This window comes from Mirounga leonina, unplaced genomic scaffold (assembly GCF_011800145.1).
Source record: "Mirounga leonina isolate KUSES-001 unplaced genomic scaffold, KU_Mleo_1.0 Mir_115, whole genome shotgun sequence".
NCBI lineage: Eukaryota > Metazoa > Chordata > Mammalia > Carnivora > Phocidae > Mirounga > Mirounga leonina.
Window position 1 is genome coordinate 27,589,249 of NW_023270268.1, and position 21,467 is coordinate 27,610,715.

Sequence of the window (21,467 nt, forward strand, 5' to 3'; positions counted from 1 at the left end):
AGGTCAACACCCCGACATCTAATAGTAAAACTTACGAGTCTCATAGACAAAGAGAAAATCCTGAAAGCAGCTCGGGAGAAGAGATATGTAACCTACAATGGTAGAAACATTAGATTGGCAACAGACCTATCCACAGAGACCTGGCAGGCCAGAAAGGACTGGCAGGATATATTCAGAGCACTAAATGAGAAAAATATGCAGCCAAGAATACTATATCCAGCTAGGCTGTCATTGAAAATTGAAGGAGAGATAAAAAGCTTCCAGGACAAACAAAAACTAAAGGAATTTGCAAACACAAAACCAGCCCTACAAGAAATCTTGAAAGGGGTCCTCTAAGCAAAGAGAGAGCCTAAAAGCAACATAGACCAGAAAGGAACACAGACAATATATGGTAACAGTCACCTTACAGGCAATACAATGGCACTAAATTCCTATCTTTCAATAGTTACCCTGAATGTAAATGGGCTAAATGCCCCAATCAAAAGACACAGGCTATCAGACTGGATAAAAAAACAAGACCCATCGATATGCTGTCTGCAAGAGACTCATTTTAGAACCAAAGACACCCCCAGATTGAAAGTGAGGGGGTGGAAAACCATTTACCACGCTAATGGACACCAAAAGAAAGCTGGGGTGGCAATCCTTATATCAGACAAATTAGATTTTAAACCAAAGACTGTAATAAGAGATGAGGAAGGACATTATATCCTACTTAAAGGGTCTATCCAGAAGAAGATCTAACAATTGTAAATATCTATGCCCCTAACATGGGAGCAGCCAATTATATAAGGCAATTAATAACAAAAGCAAAGAAACACATCGACAGCAATACAATAATAGTGGGGGACTTTAACACCCCCCTCACTGAAATGGACAGATCATCTAAGCAAAAGATCAACAAGGAAATAAAGACTTTAAATGACACACTGGACCAAATGGACTTCACAGACATATTCAGAACATTCCATCCCAAAGCAACGGAATACACATTCTTCTCTAGTCCCCATGGAACATTCTCCAGAATAGATCACATCCTAGGTCACAAATCAGGTCTCAACCAGTACCAAAAGATTGGGATCATTCCCTGCCTATTTTCAGACCACAATGCTTTGAAACTAGAACTCAATCACAAGAGGAAAGTCGGAAAGAACTCAAATACATGGAGGCTAAAGAGCATCCTACTGAAGAATGAATGGGTCAACCAGGAAATTAAAGAAGAATTTAAAAAAATACATGGAAACCAATGAAAATGAAAACACAACTATTCAAAATCTTTGGGATGCAGCAAAGGCAGTCCTAAGAGGAAAGTATATAGCAATACATGCCTTTCTCAAGAAACAAGAAAGGTCTCAAGTACACAACCTAACCCTACACCTAAAGGAGCTGGAGAAAGAACAGCAAGTAAAGCCTAAACCCAGCAGGAGAAGAGAAATAATAAAGATCAGAGCAGAAATCAATGAAATAGAAACTAAAAGAACAGTAGAACAGATCAACGAAACTAGGAGCTGGTTCTTTGAAAGAATGAACAAGATTGATAAACCCCTGGCCAGACTTATCAAAAAGAAAAGAGAAATGACCCAAATCAACAAAATCATGAATGAAAGAGGAGAGATCACAACCAACACCAAAGAAATACAAACAATTATAAGAACATATTATGAGCAACTCTATGCCAGCAAATTAGATAACCTGGAAGAAATGAATGCATTCCTAGAGATGTATCAACTACCAAAACTGAACCAGGAAGAAATAGAAAACCTGAACAGACCTATAACCATGAAGGAAATTGAAGCAGTCATCAAAAATCTCCCAATAAACAAAAGCCCCGGGCCAGATGGCTTCCCAGGGGAATTCTACCAAACATTTAAAGAAGAATTAATACCTATTCTTCTGAAACTATTCCAAAAAATAGAAATGGAAGGAAAACTTCCAAACTCATTTTATGAGGCCAGCATTACCTTGATCCCAAAACCAGATAAAGACCCCATCAAAAAGGAGAATTACAGACCAATATCCCTGATGAACATGGATGCAAAAATTCTCACCAAAATACTAGCCGATAGGATCCAACAGTACATTAAAAGGATTATTCACCACGACCGAGTGGGATTTATCCCTGGGCTGCAAGGTTGGTTCAACATCCGCAAACCAATCAACGTGATACAATACATTAACAAAAGAAAGAACAAGAATCATATGATCCTCTCAATAGATGCAGAAAAAGCTTTTGACAAAGTACAGCATCCTTTCTTGATCAAAACTCTTCAGAGTATACCATAGAGGGTACATACCTCAATATCATAAAAGCCATCTATGAAAAACCTACAGCGAATATCATTCTCAATGGGGAAAAACTGAGAGCTTTCCCCCTAAGGTCAGGAACGCGGCAGGGATGTCCACTATCACCACTGCTATTCAACATAGTATTGGAAGTCCTAGCCATAGCAATCAGACAACAAAAAGAAATAAAAGGCATCCAAATCGGCAAAGAAGAAGTCAAACTCTCACTCTTTGCAGATGATATGATACTCTATGTGGAAAACCCAAAAGACTCCACCCCAAAACTGCTAGAACTCATACAGGAATTCAGTAAAGTGGCAGGATACAAAATCAATGCACAGAAGTCAGTGGCATTACTATACACCAACAACAAGACAGAAGAAAGAGAAATTAAGGAGTCGATCCCATTTACAATTGCACCCAAAACCATAAGATACCTAGGAATAAATCTAACCAAAGAGACAAAGAATCTGTACTCAGAAAACTATAAAATACTCATCAAAGAAATTGAGGAAGACACAAAGAAATGGAAAAACGTTCCATGCTCATGGATTGGAAGAACAAATATTGTGAAGATGTCAATGTTACCTAGAGCAATCTACACATTCAATGCAATCACCATCAAAATACCATCCACTTTTTTCAAAGAAATGGAACAAATAATTCTAATATTTGTATGGAACCAGAAAAGACCCCGCATAGCCAGAGGAATGTTGAAAAAGAAAAACAAAGCTGGCGGCATCACAGTTCTGGACTTCCAGCTCTATTACAAAGCTGTCATCCTCAAGACAGTGTGGTACTGGCACAAAAACAGACACATAGATCAATGGAACAGAATAGAGAGCCCAGAAATGGACCCTCAACTCTATGGTCAACTCATCTTTGACAAAGCAGGAAAGAATGTCCAATGGAACAAAGACAGTCTCTTCAACAAATGGTGTTGGGAAAATTGGATAGCCACATGCAGAAGAATGAAACTGGACCATTTCCTTACACCACACACAAAAATAGACTCCAAATGGTTGAAAGACCTCAATGTGAGACAGGAGTCCATCAAAGTCCTAAAGGAGAACACAGGCAGCAACCTCTTTGACCTCAGCCGAAGCAACTTTTTCCTAGAAACATTGCCAAAGGCAAGGGAAGCAAGGGCAAAAATGAACTATTGGGACTTCATGAAGATAAAAAGCTTTTGCAAAGCAAAGGAAACAGTCAACAAAACCAAAAGACAACCAACAGAATGGGAGAAGATATTTGCAAATGACATATCAGATAAAGGGCTAGTATCCAAAATCTATAAAGAACTCATCAAACTCAACACCCAAAGAACAAAGAATCCAATCAAGAAATGGGCAGAAGACATGAACAGACATTTTTCCAAAGAAGACATCCAAATGGCCAACAGACACATGAAAAAGTGCTCAATATCGCTCGGCATCAGGGAAATCCAAATCAAAACCTCAATGAGTTATCACCTCACACCAATCAGAATGGCTAAAATCAACAAGTCAGGAAACGACAGATGTTGGCGGGGATGCGGAGAAAGGGGAACTCTCCTACACTGTTGGTGGGAATGCAAGCTGGTGCAGCCACTCTGGAAAACAGTATGGAGGTTCCTCAAAAAGTTGAAAATAGAGCTACCATATGATCCAGCAATTGCACTACTGGGTATTTACCCCAAAGATACAAAAGTAGGGATCCGAAAGGGTACGTGCACCCCAATGTTTATAGCAGCAATGTCCACAATAGCCAAACTGTGGAAAGAGCCAAGATGTCCATCGACAGATGAATGGATAAAGAAGATGTGGTATATATACACAATGGAATATTAGGCAGCCATCAAAAGGAATGAGATCTTGCCATTTGCAATGACGTGGATGGAACTGGAGGGTATTATGTTGAGCGGAATAAGTCAAACAGAGAAAGACATGTATCATATGATCTCACTGATATGAGGAATTCTTAATCGCAGGAAACAAACTGAGGGTTGCTGGAATGGGGGGTAGGGTGGGAGGGATGGGGTGACTGGGTGATAGACACTGGGGAGGGTATGTGCCCTGGTAAGCGCTGTGAATTGTGCAAGACTGTTGAATCTCAGATCTGTACCTCTGAAACAAATAATGCAATATATGTTAAGAAAAAAAAAAAAGAAGAAGAAGGTAGCAGGAGGGGAAGAATGAAGCGGGGGAAATCGGAGGGGTAGACGAGCCATGAGAGACGATGGACTCTGAAAAACAAACTGAGGGTTCTAGAGGGGAGAGGGATGGAAGGATGGGTTAGCCTGGTGGTGGGTATTGAGGAGGGCACATTCTGCATGGAGCACTGGGTGTTATGCACAAACAATGAATCATGGAACACTTCATCTAAAACTAATGATGTAATGTATGGGGATTAACATAAGAATATAAAAAATAAAAAAATTAAAAAAAATTAAAAAAAAAAAGAGTCATAACATCTTAAATGAGGAGAGCCTCAGATGTCATTTACCTCAACTTCATAGCATTCATCTCAATTTGAGGTTTTCAAAAATATATGTATTTTTGCACAGTCATGTACATTTATCTATTTGTTTAATATTTGTCTTCCTCAGTAGACACAAGGGCAGGGCCTACAAATCCCCAGTGCCTGCTATACCATAGACACACAGTAGGTGCTTACAGTATGCGTGCAGTGCAGGATTGTTGATGGTTAAATCACAAGAGAAGCTAGTTATCTCTAGACTAACTGCAAAGATTTCCACCAGTACAGCGACTAACCCTCACTAAGATGGTTGTGGCTGCATGGGACGTCATTCTGCTGCTCCTCATGCTCACTGGGATAAAGAATTCCGGAACTCTCTCAGGCTCATCAGCTTCCTTGCCCCTTGAAGACCTTTTTCACTCCTAACCTTGCTGGACACAAGAAACTGTGAGGGTCCTGCTATTTTTTCTATGCCCTACTTTGGAAAGAGAGCACAATTCTTCTGCTCTCAGGCTTTTCTACCCATCTTGGAGTTCTGTTCCTACTCTCCTTTCTGGATCCAGCCTAGGGGACATGAAATGTTTTCAAGGGCTCAGCAATATCTAACTTTCTTGCTTTACCTTTATCTGGTCCAGAGGGTCTCTTTTTCACCTGGAGGCAGGGAGGACATTCACCCACTGGCCAGGTATTCCTCCAGATCTTTTCTCCAGCCTTAGTCTCTCCTTTGGAATCAAAAGCCAGGGATTTGACTTATTCTCTGTAGTTTGTGAGATTTCCTCTTTTTCCTGAGGACATATGCTGCTGGTTCAATAGAAATTTGAGAAAATACAACCCCGTGGTTAACATCTCAAAAATAAAATCTGCCTCGTATACATCATGAGTGGCTGAATTTTAAGGGAATGAAATTAGCAATAGTTATCCCAGATTTCCAAAGTCACTCTCGAACGTTTATCAGTCTGCTACTGATTCTAGGAAGGAAGAAAGCATGCCACTTGGGAAAAAGAAAGTTTGTAAAATGAGTAAGTCTGCAGGGATGCCTGTTAGTTGTTTGTTGTTTTTTGTTTTTTGCCACTGTCATAAAGTTTCTCCCAAACAGTTGAGGTTCTGATAAAATAAATATGTCATGTTATTTAGGAGTGGATGACAGGCTGAGAGTCACTGAGCAGGTGACAAGCTGTCCTTGATTTGGTAAGTTTCCATGCTGTCTTCAGCTGATACTGATCTCATATTAAGTGATATGCAATGAGAGTTTCCTCTGTCAGTTCAGTGATACGATTTTAGGTAAGGAAGGTAGAATGTCTCTGCGTCAGCTAGAGATGATTCTATTAGATATCACCTGTCTTAATAGCCCTACCTTCTTCGTCTGCTAAGCTGTGGGCAAATGAGATTTTTTGCTTTATCGTCAGGTTGCCAGACAGGACTCAGGTAACTGTATGTAAAATCTCATGCTCTGTTGCACAACAGTTGATGTTTATGAGGAAAAATAAGTATTTTTAAGCTTTTTATAGCATTTGTTCCTTCACAGCAAGAAAATATTGCAAGTCTGTGCAAGGCTTTATATTGTCATGCTTAACCACTATGACTTTTACAACTGCATGTTAGCTGGGCACAGTAAATTACTGGAAAAGCGCTATGAAGATGTCATTGAGCTTTGCCTGCTGCGTGGTAATCTTCAGAAGTTACAGAAAAACATAGCCACCGATGTCATTTCAAGCTCCTTTTACTACACTAACAGTCTGAGATGCCACTCTTAATAACATGAGGCCATTTTTAAGCAAATTCTTGATGGAACAGTCTTCTTATAGAAAATGTTACCAAGCAAGTATTTCCTTTCTTTTTTTTTTTTAAGATTTTATTTATTTGTTTGACAGAGAGAGAGATAGGGAGAGAGGGAATACAAGCAGGGGGAGTGGGAGAGGGAGAAGCAGGCTTCCCGCAGAGCAGGGAGCCCGATGCTGGGCTCGATCCCAGGACACTGGGATCATGACCTGAGCCAAAGGCAGATGCTTAACGACTGAGCCACCCAGGCACCCCACCAAGCAAGTATTTCTCTAGAATCCACTTCATGATCAATTAGAGGCCTGATTAGGTGTTTGTTACCTAACAAAGCCCCATCAGAGGAAGGGAATCAAATGTTCCAACTTTCTAAATTGCAGTCCTAGTTAAAGACTCCTGTAAATGGCAGGGTAGGGCCTGTGGGGCTCCTGGTGCAGGGCCATCCTCTCTAATGTAGCCAGGGCCTGCCATGCTGGTCTTTTGGGGGTGGATGAGTTCATACTGGGAAGACCATGAAGAACATTTAAAATGAATAAAATGTTATAAAGGACTCAAGTTTTAGGAAAACTGATTTCCCAGTAAGGGCCATCTTGAAATAGAAGGTTCTCCTGATGGGATTTTGGAGAATGGACACTTAACACCAAAACCAAACGTTTATTGGTTAAGAAAAAATGCCAAATGTCATCCAACACCTGATAGGAATCAGGTAAAATAAGGACACTTTCTGAGTTTTCCTACATAGTGTCTCAGCTTCTAGGACAGATGGTCTAACCTAGAATTTTTATGAAATGTTTGCCACTGAGGAATGGGATGGACAAAAACTACAGGATACAGTGCTAACTTTAATAGCTAAGCTTCTAGGCCCTGAGTCTGAACAAAGAAACAGGCTCTATCTCCAGTATTGCCTCAGGAAATTTCTTCCACAGTGAAACAACTAGGGAAAAGTCTTATTTGAATCAATGAAAAGTTCATAGTATAATTACATTTTTAAGGATGATAGGAGCTCTCCTATCCAATGTGATTGGGGCTGGTACTTGAGTAAACAGGGTAAACAATTTTTAAGTGAAATGACATAATGAAAACATTTATATCAACTTAAAACATATCATTGTACATTGTTTCCCATTTTTTGATGCACAACCAACATCTAATGTTTTCTGATTAGAGGTCCCTTCATCTTTTTTGCATAAACTACATCCAATATATGTTGTCTTCCAGGTTTACATTCTTTAAAATGGAATGAAAATTTAGCAATCTGAATTCAAAATACTCAATTTTACATTTTTAACCCAACTTTTTAGCACTATCTTGTCAATTATAATCAGCATTTTTTTTTTTTGCAACTTGTTACTATCAAGTTTTTTGGCAAATATTTAACTCAGTTTTCCTCGCAAAGATAACACTCATACTCATCCTTCATCAGTTTGTCAAATTGAAGTCACAAATTTACAGCAACAAGCACAACTGGCACAATCAAGTTTGGGAATAAGCACAATGACTTGGGTAAGCACACATCTTGCCTGGAAGGGCAGAAGTTAATGGATGTGCTGGAGAGCACCTACTAGGCATAAGCATTCCCTATGGCAAAGGCAACCATCGGCATCTGTTAGAAAGAACTGGAGAACTCTGGTTCATCCATGTTGGTTGAAGGGCCTTTAATTAAGACTGTTCCTACTATAAATACATTTTCATTAATATGCATAGGTTGTAACTCTTAAAGAACATCTTTGCAAAATGTTTTCTAGTATGGGTTCTGCAGAACTTGCCTTAATGAATAGCTAACGTTCACTTATAATCAGCAGAATCTGTCTGCACACATAATTGGTGCTCTAAAGTGCTTTTCCTCAGCAATCTAGTTTACACTTGGTACTATAATTGGTTTGTTCATCAGACTATTTTTTTCTCAGATGGGAAGAGATAATGTTTTGGTCCACTCCTCATTGAGTTATCACAGTTTTAAAATTAATTTGGAGATTTAATGAGCTCTTTTTCCATTTATACATGCTTGAGATCCTAAATACCTCTCTATCAGTGTTTTTAGATTTTTTTCTTCTCCTAAATACCGACAGCAATAAAGTATGCTATGCCAAGAGTAGTTTAAAAAAGAAACTAAATAGATAATGGCCCTATTGGTATTAAGCTGTTAGATTTGGAAAATTTTAGAACTGAGAGAAAGAAGCATGCTTATACACACACCCACACAGAGGCAGAGAGAGACACAGAGTCAGAGAGAGAGAGAGAAAGGACATAGGTAAAGAGAGAAAGACAGACACAGGCAGAGTTGATAGATTAATAAATACATATATATATAGAGAGAGACAAAAAAAACAGAGATAGATACCAAGATAGGAATAGAGAGAAATAGAAAAGCAGAGGAAAACAGGTAAGGTGAGAGTTAGAAAGAGACAAGAGTCTCACAGAGAGACAGAAAGAGACAGATGGAAGCAGAGACACTATGTGAAAGACAAAGGGAAACCGAGATATCTACAGAGGCAGAGGTGGAGCTACCTCAGCAATGTTGCTCAAGATTAGCTCAGGCTCTGCCCTGTTTGACCAAATCTGTAGAGCTGCAAGTATGTCAGTGGCCAGGATAGGCCACCAGGCCCAGGGACCACGAAGAGACACGGTGTCATAACAGACAATACCAGACCCATGAGTAGGTCATGGCCTGGACATTAATTAGGTGGCCCTGAACCACTTGTTCATAGTAGTTATTTTTTAACTTCAAATGTATTTAAATTTTTATCTTTGTTTGTTTGTTTGCCTGCAGAAAGGTACTGAAGGAAATCTCTGTTGGAGATCTTAATCCAAATGAGACTGTGCAGGCCAATTTGGAGGCCCAGCTCCTTTCCAAGCTGGACCACCCGGCTATTGTCAAGTTCCATGCAAGCTTTGTGGAGCAAGATAATTTCTGCATTATCACAGAATACTGTGAGGTGAGACTCTCCTCTTTTGGAATTCTCAGTAAAAATCTGTTTCACAGTATGTAGCTGTCTGTAAGGAGACATCTCATAAGTTCAGTGATCAAATCACAGGTTGGGCGGGGATGGGTTAAATAGATGACTGGGATTAAGGATGTTGTGATGAAAACCAGGTGTTGTATGAAAGTGTTGAATCACTATATCGTACACCTGAAACTAATATTACACTGTATATTAACTAACTGGAATTTAAATAAAAACTTAAAAAACCCACAAGCTGAGCTATAAAGACGTGGGATATGGTGTCTTGCAGCTAAGATTGATGCTCTCTGGGTAATTGACAAACCCACTTCCAGTGAAGGAGTAGTTTCTATGGGAGAGTGCTTCTTGGAGAGGGAGTAGTTTAGGGGAGGGTCACCCAAACCTTCTACAATGGTCCAATGCTACACTTGATCTTAGCCAAAAGGCTGAGAAGTGATACAACAATGGTCCAGTGCTTAGATGGACATTTAAATGCTGTAATAGGGGCCTGGACAGAGCAGAGGTCTATCTCTTGAGTTTTGGGTTCTAGGCCTGTTTCTCATTTTGCCCAATGGAAATTTGGAAATGGAAATATGGCTCATTTTCCTCATGGAAATCTTTCTTCATATTTATCAATTTGTGATTTATGGCTTCATGTATTTGCAATTTTCCCTGCCACTCCATGTTCTCTGCAAGTAATAGCTGTACATTTTACTGAGCTCCAACTGAGACTGAAACTGCTTGAAAGGGTACCAGAGGGGGAAGCTGACAAGGTGCAGCTGTACTATGAGTCTGTATGTTTTTTCCTGAGAGGCTAGGTAGAGGGGAGTTAGAACGGCTGGGTCAGGCAGAGAGAACATGAAGATGACCTTGCTCAGAAAGTATCTCCCAGAACATTCTGGGAGTTAGTCTTAGCCAAATGCACCTTGGGGGAATTTGGTGCTTTTCATATTTTAGAGTGAATTTAGTCAGTTCCTCACCTGTGTGTTGCTGGGGCCTGAAAGAAAGGATGCTGGAAACAAGGAAGATGCTCATTAGAATGGAAGGCAGCCCTGTTTGGTCAGAAACTTTGGACAACCAGAGGGTGCTGTGTGTTTGAGATACAGAAAAGAAGAGGCAGGAGAAGAAACTCGGAAGGAGTAGGGATAGCAACAAAAGCCAGCCTTGCCTGCTTGATACATTAGCTGGTGTATTAACCAATATGAAGCTGAAAGCCCAGTTAAAATATCTGCAAGTTTGAGATATTCCAAGTCTCAGCTATTTCCCTGCAGGTCAGCCTCCTCAGCTCAGCATTGCCAGGTGTTTCCTTGTCCATTCCTGTGCTTGAAAGAAAGTGAGGGGGAAAGAGTGGGGGCAGAGAACCCCTACATTTGGATGTCTACTTCTCCTTTAGCCAGTGGACTGTTAAGAAAAACAAAATGATGAGTTGTGCAGAGCAGTGATAATGAACAGCTACTTTGGCGTGTATGTCATGAATCCGTGCAAACCTATAGGTATTTCCATATGTAACTACAATATGATCCATCTGCTATAATTTAATCATTTTTCTTCCTTTAGCCCTTCAGTTAATCAACTATTTTATTTGGGAGACAACTGACTCCTACTACTTAAGACTATTTATTACTGTTACATCTACTGCTGCTTTTGGCACATTGGATTTTCCGAAGATTCTTTCCTGGTCTTAACAATATTTTTCACTGTGGTCAGTACTGTGCAATAGAGCTTTCTGTGATAATGGAAATGTTCTATATTTGTGTTGTCCAATACAGTAGTCCCTAGTCCCACATGACTCTTCAGCACTTGACAAAGTGTGGCTAGTGTGATCAAGGAGCTGGATGTTAAATTTTATTTAATTTTAATATATTTAAATTTAAATAACCCCATATGGCTACTGGCTATCATATTGGACAGCTCCAGGTGATAAGCTAGAACTTTCTTTCCCTGCCTTATTTTAAAAATATTTTTAACTTTAATGTAATTTTAATCTACCAGAAAAGTTAGAAGAATAACACAATGCACTGTTCGTCCAGATTTGCCAGTTGTTATAATTTTCCCACATTTGCTTTATCATTCTATTTATTCATCTATCTATCTGTATTTTTTTCCTAAACCACTTGAGAGGGAGTTGCAGACACAATGGCTCTTTGTTCTAAATACTACTGTATTTTCTAAGGCCAAGGACACTGTTTTATATAATCACAGTACAATGATCAAAATCAGAAAATTAACATTGAAACAATACTGGTGGGATGCCTGGGTGGCTGAGTCAGTTAAGTGTCTGCTTTCGGCTCAGGTCATGATCCCAGGGTCCTGGGATCGAGTCCCACATCGGGCTCCCTGCAGTGGGGACTCTGCTTCTCCCTCTCCCTCTGCCTGCCGTGCCCCCTGCTTGTGCTCTCTGTCTGACAAACAAATAAATAAAATCTTTTTTTTTTAAAGGAAAAAACAGTGCTGGTATTTAATCCAGTACATGTTAAAATGTGATCCCAGGCCAGCAGCATCACTATTACTTGGGCACTCGACCCCAGCCTTGCTAAATCAGAAATTCTGGAGGAGGGGTCTGGCAGTCTCTGTTTTGACAAGTCCACCAGGCAAGTCCAAAACACATCTAAGTTTGAGAACCACCCTTCTAATCCATAATCCATCTTCAAAGGTAGCCCACTTGTCCCATTTATATCCTTAGAAAGGACATTTCTGTATGTTTCTTCTCGCACAGGATCCAGTCCAGGATCATCTGCGTTAATTTTTAAATTCTGGTGGTTTCCAAGGACTGAGCTACTCTCTCAGGAGGGGCGTTGCCATGGTGATGACCGCAGGCAGGCCCCGGGGGAACCTCTGCGGGGCTTCCAGGGCTCCATGCTGCTGAGCTGTCAGCCTGTCACTTCCCCGACTCCCAAGGAATGACGTGTGCGGATCACTCGTTCTTGTTGTTAACAGAGATATTTCTCATCTTCAGACCCAAATTTGCTCTTAACTCGCACAAGCTTGGCATTATCCTCTTTTTATTGAGGTAAGATAATATTGGAAATAGCAGATGGCCAGACTTGCACCTCATAGGAAAATGCCCATCACCATTGAAATAGTTGGTCTTTTTATCTCCAAGTTTGCTCTTTTGTAATTTAATTTGGGACCTTGCAAGATTGAAATATATAAATGCATTCGTGAGGCTGCTACATCCACCACTCAACCCTTTGGGCACATCACATCAGATTATGAGTGTGAAAAGCAAATAACTGAACTCTCACAACTTCTTGTCAAGATCTAACCAAATCTTTGATGAGGAATAGTTCCAAAACTACCAAAGTGGGAGAGTATTTCAAATATTGGTGTCTTCTCTTCTCCCCCACCCCCACCACCCAGGGTTAAATGGAACTACTTCCTGTTTCCCGTCCATACTGCATAGTTTCACACCTCTTCATCTGTACTTGGACCATTCCATTTCAGAATGTCCTTCTTCAAGTCCTAGTCATCCTCCCAGGCCCAGCAGAAATGCATCCTCCTTTAGAAAGACCCCATAATCTCCCGGCTGGAAATCTCTCCCCACCTGGTCCCCCTACTGCCACCCCATAGCATTTTATGTCTCTTGGCACTCAGCACATTATACATAGTAGAAACCATCTCAAACTTTCAATGTGAGATCGATCCTTTTCTGATTCATTTTTGTATCACATGGACCCACGGAGTGAGCCAGAAGGAAATTAGCACTCAGAATTTTTTTTTTTTCTCAGAAATTCTTTATCACTTGCTTCCAGCTGCCTCCCACCTCATTTCTGTCAAACACTAATGGTAAAAGATAAAACATTGGATCCTTCTACCTGTTATATATGTCAAAAGCATTTTGTCCTGCCTTATTTTGCTGGCTCCCTAACAATGTACTGCACTAGAGACCTGTGAGATACTACCTGAAGGTTGTCCTTTTGGGTGAAGACAAGACATCCCCAGAAACCTGGACATTCACTTAATAGATGCAGTAGAGGATAGGTGAGATCACATATCTTCAGTAGAGAGAGAACATATGACTATCCACCAAAAGCAGGAAAGGTTGAACTTGTCTATTTTCTGCTTAGCGATATTAACATAACTAAACAAAAATTTATCAGTAGAACAGTAGTGCTCAACCTTGGCTGTACATTAGAATCACCAGAAGATTTAAAAAATTACAAGACCTGAGGCCCATCTCCAGAAAGTCTGATTTAATTGACCTGGATTTTTATCTAGACATCAGGAGTTTTGAATGATCTCCAAGTGATTCGAATGTGTGGCCAAGGCTGTGAACTGCATAAAAAGGGGGATAGTTAGTGTACAAATAGAAAAATGGAGTCATAAAAGAAAACTTTATTAGTGTTTATGGAGCACTGAGAAAAGATGAGGCCCAAACCTGAGAACTGCAAAGTATGGCTCTGACGGTGGGTTAGGTTTTATGCTCAGGCACCTCGCTTGGTGCTATTATTCATGAAAATTGCCTAGTCTATTCTCCTTGCTCCATGTGCAACTTCTGAATACAATGCAGCTCTCTACTTAGGCCTCTTCTAAAAGGAAAAAAATCTGCTGGCTAAACTGACAAGAGCTCCCTGTTGTCTTGGCAGTTGTAGTTCTCAGTGCATATGAATAAATTGGCATTCTAGGTTATTTATTGGTTCCTTAAGAATTTCAAGTTCACAAAGGCAGTAGTAATCATTGATCCCCAACTCCGTGTCTGATACAGTTCTAGAGAGTGTGGGGCAATGGAGATAATACGCTAGTATTTCTTTAATGAACCTGTCTGGTAGAATAAATGAACCATTTCGAACAATGGCAAAAATACAAGGGGGATGTGGTAAGGATCAAGGGAATGGGGTGGTTAAAGTGCTGTGGGAGTTAAGAGAGGAAGAAATGACTTTGGACTGCAGGAACCATGGAGGAGGTGGCATTATATTTGAACTTGCAGTTTGGCAAGGATTTGGTCAAGGAGACAGGGCAAGGACATTTGAGTTAAAGGGAATAATGTGATAAACAGCTCAGAGGCAGAAAAGCATGGACCATGATTTAAGAACCTAATACTTCACCTTTAATTGTAATGCGTTTGCAGTTAAACACATTTCCTAATGTTAACAACTTCTATAATCTTTGTATAGTTACCAAAACCAGAATATTAATATTTTACCAGTTTCCTTCCTAGTGTCTTTGTCTGTTCCAGGGCCCAATCTAGGATCCTACAATGCATTTAATTGTTGTATCTCCTTAGTCCTTTCTGATCTGGGACAGTTTCCCTTTCCAGCCTTTTTTTTTTTTTTTATGACCTTGATACATTTGAGGAGTACTGGTAAGTTATTTTGTAGAAGGCCTCTCAGTTTGGATTTGCCTGATGTTTTTCTCATGGTTAGATTGAGGTTATATATTCTGGGCAAGACTACCACAGAAGTGATGTGGTGTCCTTCTCAGTATATCATATTACGAGGGGGCATGATGTTAGTACATCTTATTACTGGTGATGTTAGCTTTGATTATTTGATTGAAGTTATGTCTGCTGGATTTCTCCACTGTAAAGTTACTATTTCCTTTTTTTGTATCTTGGGAAAAATATCTTGGATAAATATCTTGGGAAAGATACTTTGAGACTATGCTAATAATCCTGTATTTCCTCAAACTTTCACCCACTGATTTTGGCATCTTCCAGTGAAGGTTGCCTGGAGCTCTTTTAACTCTGATGTTTTCCTAATGGTGATTATGTATTTCCCTCATTCTTTCTACATTTACTAATTGGGATTCTCTTATAAGGAATAGCTGTTCTACTGTTCCTTTTCCACTTATGTATTTATTCAATTATTTATATCATCATGAGCTCATGAATATTTATTTTATTTTATGGGTTATAACCCAATACTCATGATTTATTTTGTTGTTCAGACTCTTCCAGCTTTAGCTGTTGGGGTTCCTTCATGGTGACTCCTGTGTCTTCTTAACATGCCCTCATCCTTTTTCAAGGAGAAGTAGATTGTTGTATATTATTCTATTTTATAGATGAGGAAACAGGGCCCCAGAGAGGTGGGGTGATTTTCTGGCAATCACATGGCTGGAATATTGAATTTTGTCCAGGGTAAAACCAGGACCAGGGGTATTAGGAAAACTGCTCCTTTTTTCTTTCTACTTGGATTGCTCTAATTTCTTCCTTAATATTTAATAGAGTCAACCAAATAGTCCATGGTTCCTACCTCCCAAGCATGTAATTATCTACCTGTACACGGGCATGAATTAGAAGAGATTGACTGTTTTATTGCTCATACCAGCAATGTTAACTAAACATGTTTCAGATCGTGGCCCAGAACACAAATATCTGCAGAGCATACTAGTCAAGCCTATGAGAATTATTGGAAAATATAAAAAATATAAAATGGAAACTCTCAGTTATAAGATGAACAAGTTCTGGGGACAGTGACATAGTTAACAATACTGTACTGTACACCTGAAATTTGCCAAGAGACTAGATCTCCAGTGCTCTCACCACCAAAAATAAATAAATAAATAAATAAATAAGAAGAAGAAGAAGAAGGAAAAAAGATAACTGTGAAGTATTGGATGTATCAGTTAACTCGAATGTGGTGATCATCTCACAATTCACATGTACCCGTGCATTTCCTTTTCTTGGCTTATTCTCATTTATATTCTGTATCTTTATCTCCAGGTATACATAAAGACATGCCTATCAGTTTGCACACACATGGATATTTTAGTGTGTTGATGATGTTATTAAGTGTTTTATTTCTCTCACTCGGAGACTGGGTAGGGTTTGAAATAGTGGAGAGTGTTTGGACTTTGTCATCACGCTGACTTCTGTTCAAATCTTGGTCCATTTCCCTGAACAAGTTATTTCATTTCTCTGATACTTTTCCTGATATTAAGATAGTGTAACAACACCTCTTTTGTTAGGTTTTTTAGGGATTTGAAATAATAAATATCAAAAAAATGGCTATTAGAGCTTTGCACCTAGTAGACTGTCAATAATGGAAGTGGTGATTATAATCGTTGCTTCTCCCATCTCCCCTTTCCAGTTGTTTTCTAGAAGGCAAGCTAATTTTTTTTTATTCTTATGTTAATCCCCATACATAACATCATTAGTTTTAGATGAAGTGTTCCATGATTCATTGTTTGTGCATAACACCCAGTGCTCCATGCAGAATGTGCCCTCCTCAATACCCACCACCAGGCTAACCCATCCTCCCACCCCCCTCCCCTCTAGAACCCTCAGTTTGTTTTTCAGAGTCCATCGTCTCTCATGGTTTGTCTACCCCTCCGATTTCCCCCGCTTCATTCTTCCCCTCCCGCTACCTTCTTCTTTTTGAAGGCAAGCTAATTTTTAACTCTGAGTCTCTGACTTGTAACTGTTAGGATGATTCATGCCGGAAGGAGGAAACATGCAAATCTTAAACACTAATGGGTCTGATAGCAATTTTCAAGCGATTACTTGCCAAGGATCTGTTTGTACTGTAAAAAGGAAAATTTGCAATTTTCTCTTATGTTTCTTATTTATGTAAAACTGCTTAAATAAACCAAGTAAGTAGGCTGAGTTTTATAATCTTGAACTTCTAGTCGGTGTCAGTACACTCTTGCAAGTGAATTTGGTAATGATATGTCTCATAAAGCTACCGCTTATTGTCCTATGTCTGGGACCACTTCCATCCAAATTTTTTTTTATGGTTGAGAGAGACTCCTGGGATATTGATTATTGTGACATTGATTAGTGACCATCTGTCTTAGTCCATTGAGGCTGCTATAACAATATACCATAGATTGGGTGGTTTATAAACAACAGAAATTTATTTCTCATGGTTCTGAAGGCTTGAAGTCTGAGATCAAGATTCCAGCAGATTCAGTGTCTGTGAAGGCCAGAGTCCTGGTTTATAGATGGTTGGTCATCTTCTTGCTGTCCTCACATGGTAGTAGGGGTGAGTGAGTTCTCTGGGGTCTCTTTATAAAGCCGCTAATTTTATTCAGGAGTCTCCACTCTCATGATCTAATCATTTCCCAATGCCCCCCGCCCCCCGCAAGACTGTCATGCTGGGGGTTAAGATTTCTACATAGGTATTTTGGGGGGACACAAACATTCAGTTTATAGCACCATCCTTCCCAGTGTGAGCTCCAGGTGTCCACACATCAGGGCTGTCTTTAGTGGCCGCTTTGCTGGGATTGCTGCTGATTAAGGGAACTAAGCATTATCTTTAGAGAGGTAGGTCCCATCAGGGGTCTCTGTTTTATCTGGGCAGCTCCATCCTGGAATAGTTGGGCCTTCCTGAATTTGCTCTGTGCCAATTCTATGGGTCTAGACTTTAGTCAATTAAGGAAGACTGTAAATCATGTGAGTGTCTCATGATTTTATATACCTGAACTGATCTACTCATGATTAATTTGATTTGTTCTATTTATTTTCTTTACTTAAACTATGAAATGTTTTGGCCTTTTAACAATAAAGTTAAAAAGTAAGGCCACTGATTTTTAGAATTGTTAATGTAAAAATTGAAAAGCAAAACTAGTTTTATTTAAAAGATTTGTACTGATGCACTAAATATAAAGCAATTCATAAACCCAGTAGAACATATAGCATGTGGGATATGGCTTTAGCTGACATATGACTTTATATAAATGTAAGTGTTCAAAAATAGGATCAGAACAATCCACTTCAAATACTTTATTTTAAAAACAACCCAGTGATTTATAGATGAAAGCACTTCATGTCACTTCCTAAGATAAAAATAAGTTCTATCATTTTTTTATTCTTATTCATGTACATTTGCCTCAACAGGAAGAACACTTACTCTAAAAGAATTTGGAAAAAGAAATTAGCAACTAAACTCAGGAATGCTCATTTATATTATCAGACATAAACATCATGATACTACACGCCATTATTTAGTACCTATTTAGAAACTGGATTTTCTTATTTTGCTTTTAAGAGCGTGGTGTGGCCTCCATTTCTCCCACTTTTATCCACTCCGTTACAGTGAACTTCTAGAATTCTAAGGAAATGTCTTCGGGTTCTACAATGACAGATGATCTCCTTCCCTGCCCCCTCCACCTCTATTTATTCTCTTTAGTAATGCCACAGGCTTTTTAAAATATATCATTATAAAATGATTATTATTCAACCCTGACTGTCCCAAATACATCTTTTGCCTTTGGAATTTTTCAAACTACTGGAACAAATGTTTCCCTTGATGGGTGAAATATTACGTATATGGCCCATTTGTGTTATTATCTAGCAGCATTTTCTTTATTTTTTTTTTCAGAGATTTTTTTTATTTATTTGACAGAGAGACAGCAAGAGAGGGAACACAAGCAGGGGGAGTGGGAGAGGGAGAAGCAGGCCTTCCGTGGAGCAGGGAGCCTGATGGCAGGGCTTGATCCCAGGACCCTGGGATCATGATCTGAGCCAAAGGCAGACGCTTAATGACTGAGCCACCCAGGCACCCCTTTCTTTCTTTCTTTTTTTTTTTTTTATTTAACCATAAATTTTATTTTATTTTATTTTAATTATATTCAGTTAGCCAACATGCAGCCTTTTCTTAAAGTGTGGTCCATGGACTACCTGTCCCAGAGTCACTTAGAATTCTTGTTGAAAAATAGGGATTCCTTATAGCCATTGCAGTACACTGAGCTCCATAGAGACAACACCGGGGTGAGTGAGAGCCAGATGGGCATTGGGCGACTCTGTGCCTCACTGAGGAAAATAATTAAACGTGGGCAGAAGAGATCCTAAGAAGTCGAGAAGCAAAATGTCATCATATGCATTCTTTGTGCAAACTTGCCTAGAGGAACACGAGATGAAGCACCCAGATGCTTCAGCCAACTTCTCAGATGTTTCTAAGAAGTGCTCAGAGAGGTAGAGGACCATGTCTGCTAAAGAGAAAGGAAAATTTGAAGACATGACAAAGGTGGACAAGGCCCGTTATGAAAGAGAAATGAAAACTTACATCCCCCTTAAAGGGGAAACAAAAATAGAAGTTCAAGGATCCCAAAGCACCCAAGAGGCCTCCTTAGGCCTTTTTCTTGTTTTATTCTGAGTATCACCCCCAAATCAAAGGAGAACATCCCGGCCTATCCATAGGTGACATTGCAAAGGAACTGGGAGAGCTATGGAATAACACTGCTGCAGATGACAAGCAGCCTCACGAAAAGAAGACTGCTCAGCTGAAGGAAAACTATGAAAAGGAGATTGCTGCATACCGCACTCAAGGAAAGCCCGATGCAGCAAAAAAGGGAGTCGTCAAGGCCGAAAAAAGCAAGAAAAAGAAGGAAGAGAAGCAAGACGAGGAAGAGGAGGAAGATGAAGATGATGACAAATAAGTTGGTGCTAGGGCAGTTTTTTTCTCTTGTCTATAAAGCATGTAACCCCCCCCACCTCCATATACAACTCACTCCTTTTAAAGAAAAAAAATTGAAATGTAAGGCTGTGTAAGATTTGTTTTTATCTTTTTTTTGTATAGTTAACACACTCCCGAATGTGTCTTTCGACAGCCCTGTCCTGGTAGTTTTTTCTGTAGCCACTAAGCTTGCCTGGTACAGTGTGGAGGTGGGAAATTGGCATGGAAATTTAAAGTAGGTTCTTGTTGGTGCACAGCACAAATTAGTTATATATGGGGATGGTAGATTTTCTTTTCTTTTCTTTTTTTTAAGATTTTATTTTTTTAAGTAATCTCTACCCCCAGCGTGGGGCTTGAACTCACAACCTCAGAGATACAGAGTCGTGTTCTACCGGCTGAACCAGTCGGGTGCCCTCAGGGATGATAGTTTTTTCATCTTCAGTTGATTCTGATGCAGCTTCTACAAAATTATTGCTGTTCTGTTAACTAAATACCACTCTGTAATTGCAAAAAAAAAAAAAAAAAAGGTTGCAACTATTTTGTTGACATTCTGAATGCTTCTAAGTAAATACAATTTGTTTTATTAAAAAAATTTAAAAAATACAGATTCCATTGTCCTCAGAGTCTCTGTTGATTTGGTGCAGGAGTATGCCTTTTAAACAAGCAACATGGATGATTCTGATGCCTGCTGACATTTGAGATCCACTGGAAGGATGTATTAGAAACTTGTGTAAAGGTGACATAGAGTATAAAGAACAGCACTTTAAGATGTCAACCAAGTGAATTAATAAGGGGCAGCTTTTTTATTTTAAAATGAAGTAGGGCAGAACAATTTTTCAAGCTTCTTCCAGCCCTAAAATCCTGAGATTATTTTGTCCTTTGTGTATGCTCTGAATGTTGCAATTTAATGGTATCCAGGCCTCTGAGAATGCTCTACTTTAGTCTTTTAAACTGGTTGTAAGTGCTTCTGTAGATGACTTAAAAAAACATGGATTAACTTTTTTTAATTAAATGCTTTTAGGATTTAAAACTTTAATGGAATCAAAGATGGTGATTAGACACTGTATTTGAGTTGTTCTTCATTTCTTCAAGGTCTTGGCATTTCAAAATCAACCTCATGTTGGCTAATCGGGATGGGGGAGGGAGGAGATGCTGTTAACCCATCAAATGGTACATTTTGGGTTACAGATTTTCAGAACTTCAGAAGTTAACATCAAAGCTTTATTTGCAACTTTCAAAGGGTGATATTAGTGAAAGAAAGCGTTTTCTGTGAGCAGTGTAGAGTTACGGCAACATTAATAATGGTTTAAGTCAAAGTCAGTACTCTTCACTAAAGTTTGTTTTTTTTTTTAAAGATTTTATTTATTTATTTTTGAGAGGGAGAGAGCACGCGAGCTGGGAAAAGGGGCAGAGGGAGAAGCAGACTCCCCACTGAGCAGGAAGCCTGATGCGGGACTCAATCCCAGGACCCTGGGATCATGACCTGAGCCGAAGGCAGACACTTTAACTGACTGAGCCACCCAGGGGCCCTTATTTTTTTTAGCAATAGTCATCATTAAATATCTCTCAAAGACAAAATTAAGAAAACAACGCACCTATAGATATTGTAATAAGAACTTCTTAAACTGAGGTATGACATTTTATCAAAAACATTTGATTTTTACGTGGAAGATGGCTT

General features: G+C 39.4%; 1 protein-coding gene and 1 pseudogene across 2 annotated transcripts in view; both read left to right on the forward strand.

Moving 5' to 3' along the window:
* The window catches only part of NEK11 (NIMA related kinase 11), a 240,919-nt gene that overhangs the window by 37,705 nt on the left and 181,747 nt on the right, over positions 1-21,467 (forward strand). For both annotated transcript variants that reach the window (XM_034994615.1, XM_034994618.1), the window contains one exon: positions 9,284-9,449. In XM_034994615.1, coding sequence (XP_034850506.1) covers positions 9,284-9,449 — 166 coding nt within the window. The remainder of the gene's footprint in view (positions 1-9,283; positions 9,450-21,467) is intronic.
* On the forward strand, positions 19,160-20,280 carry LOC117999032 (annotated as a pseudogene).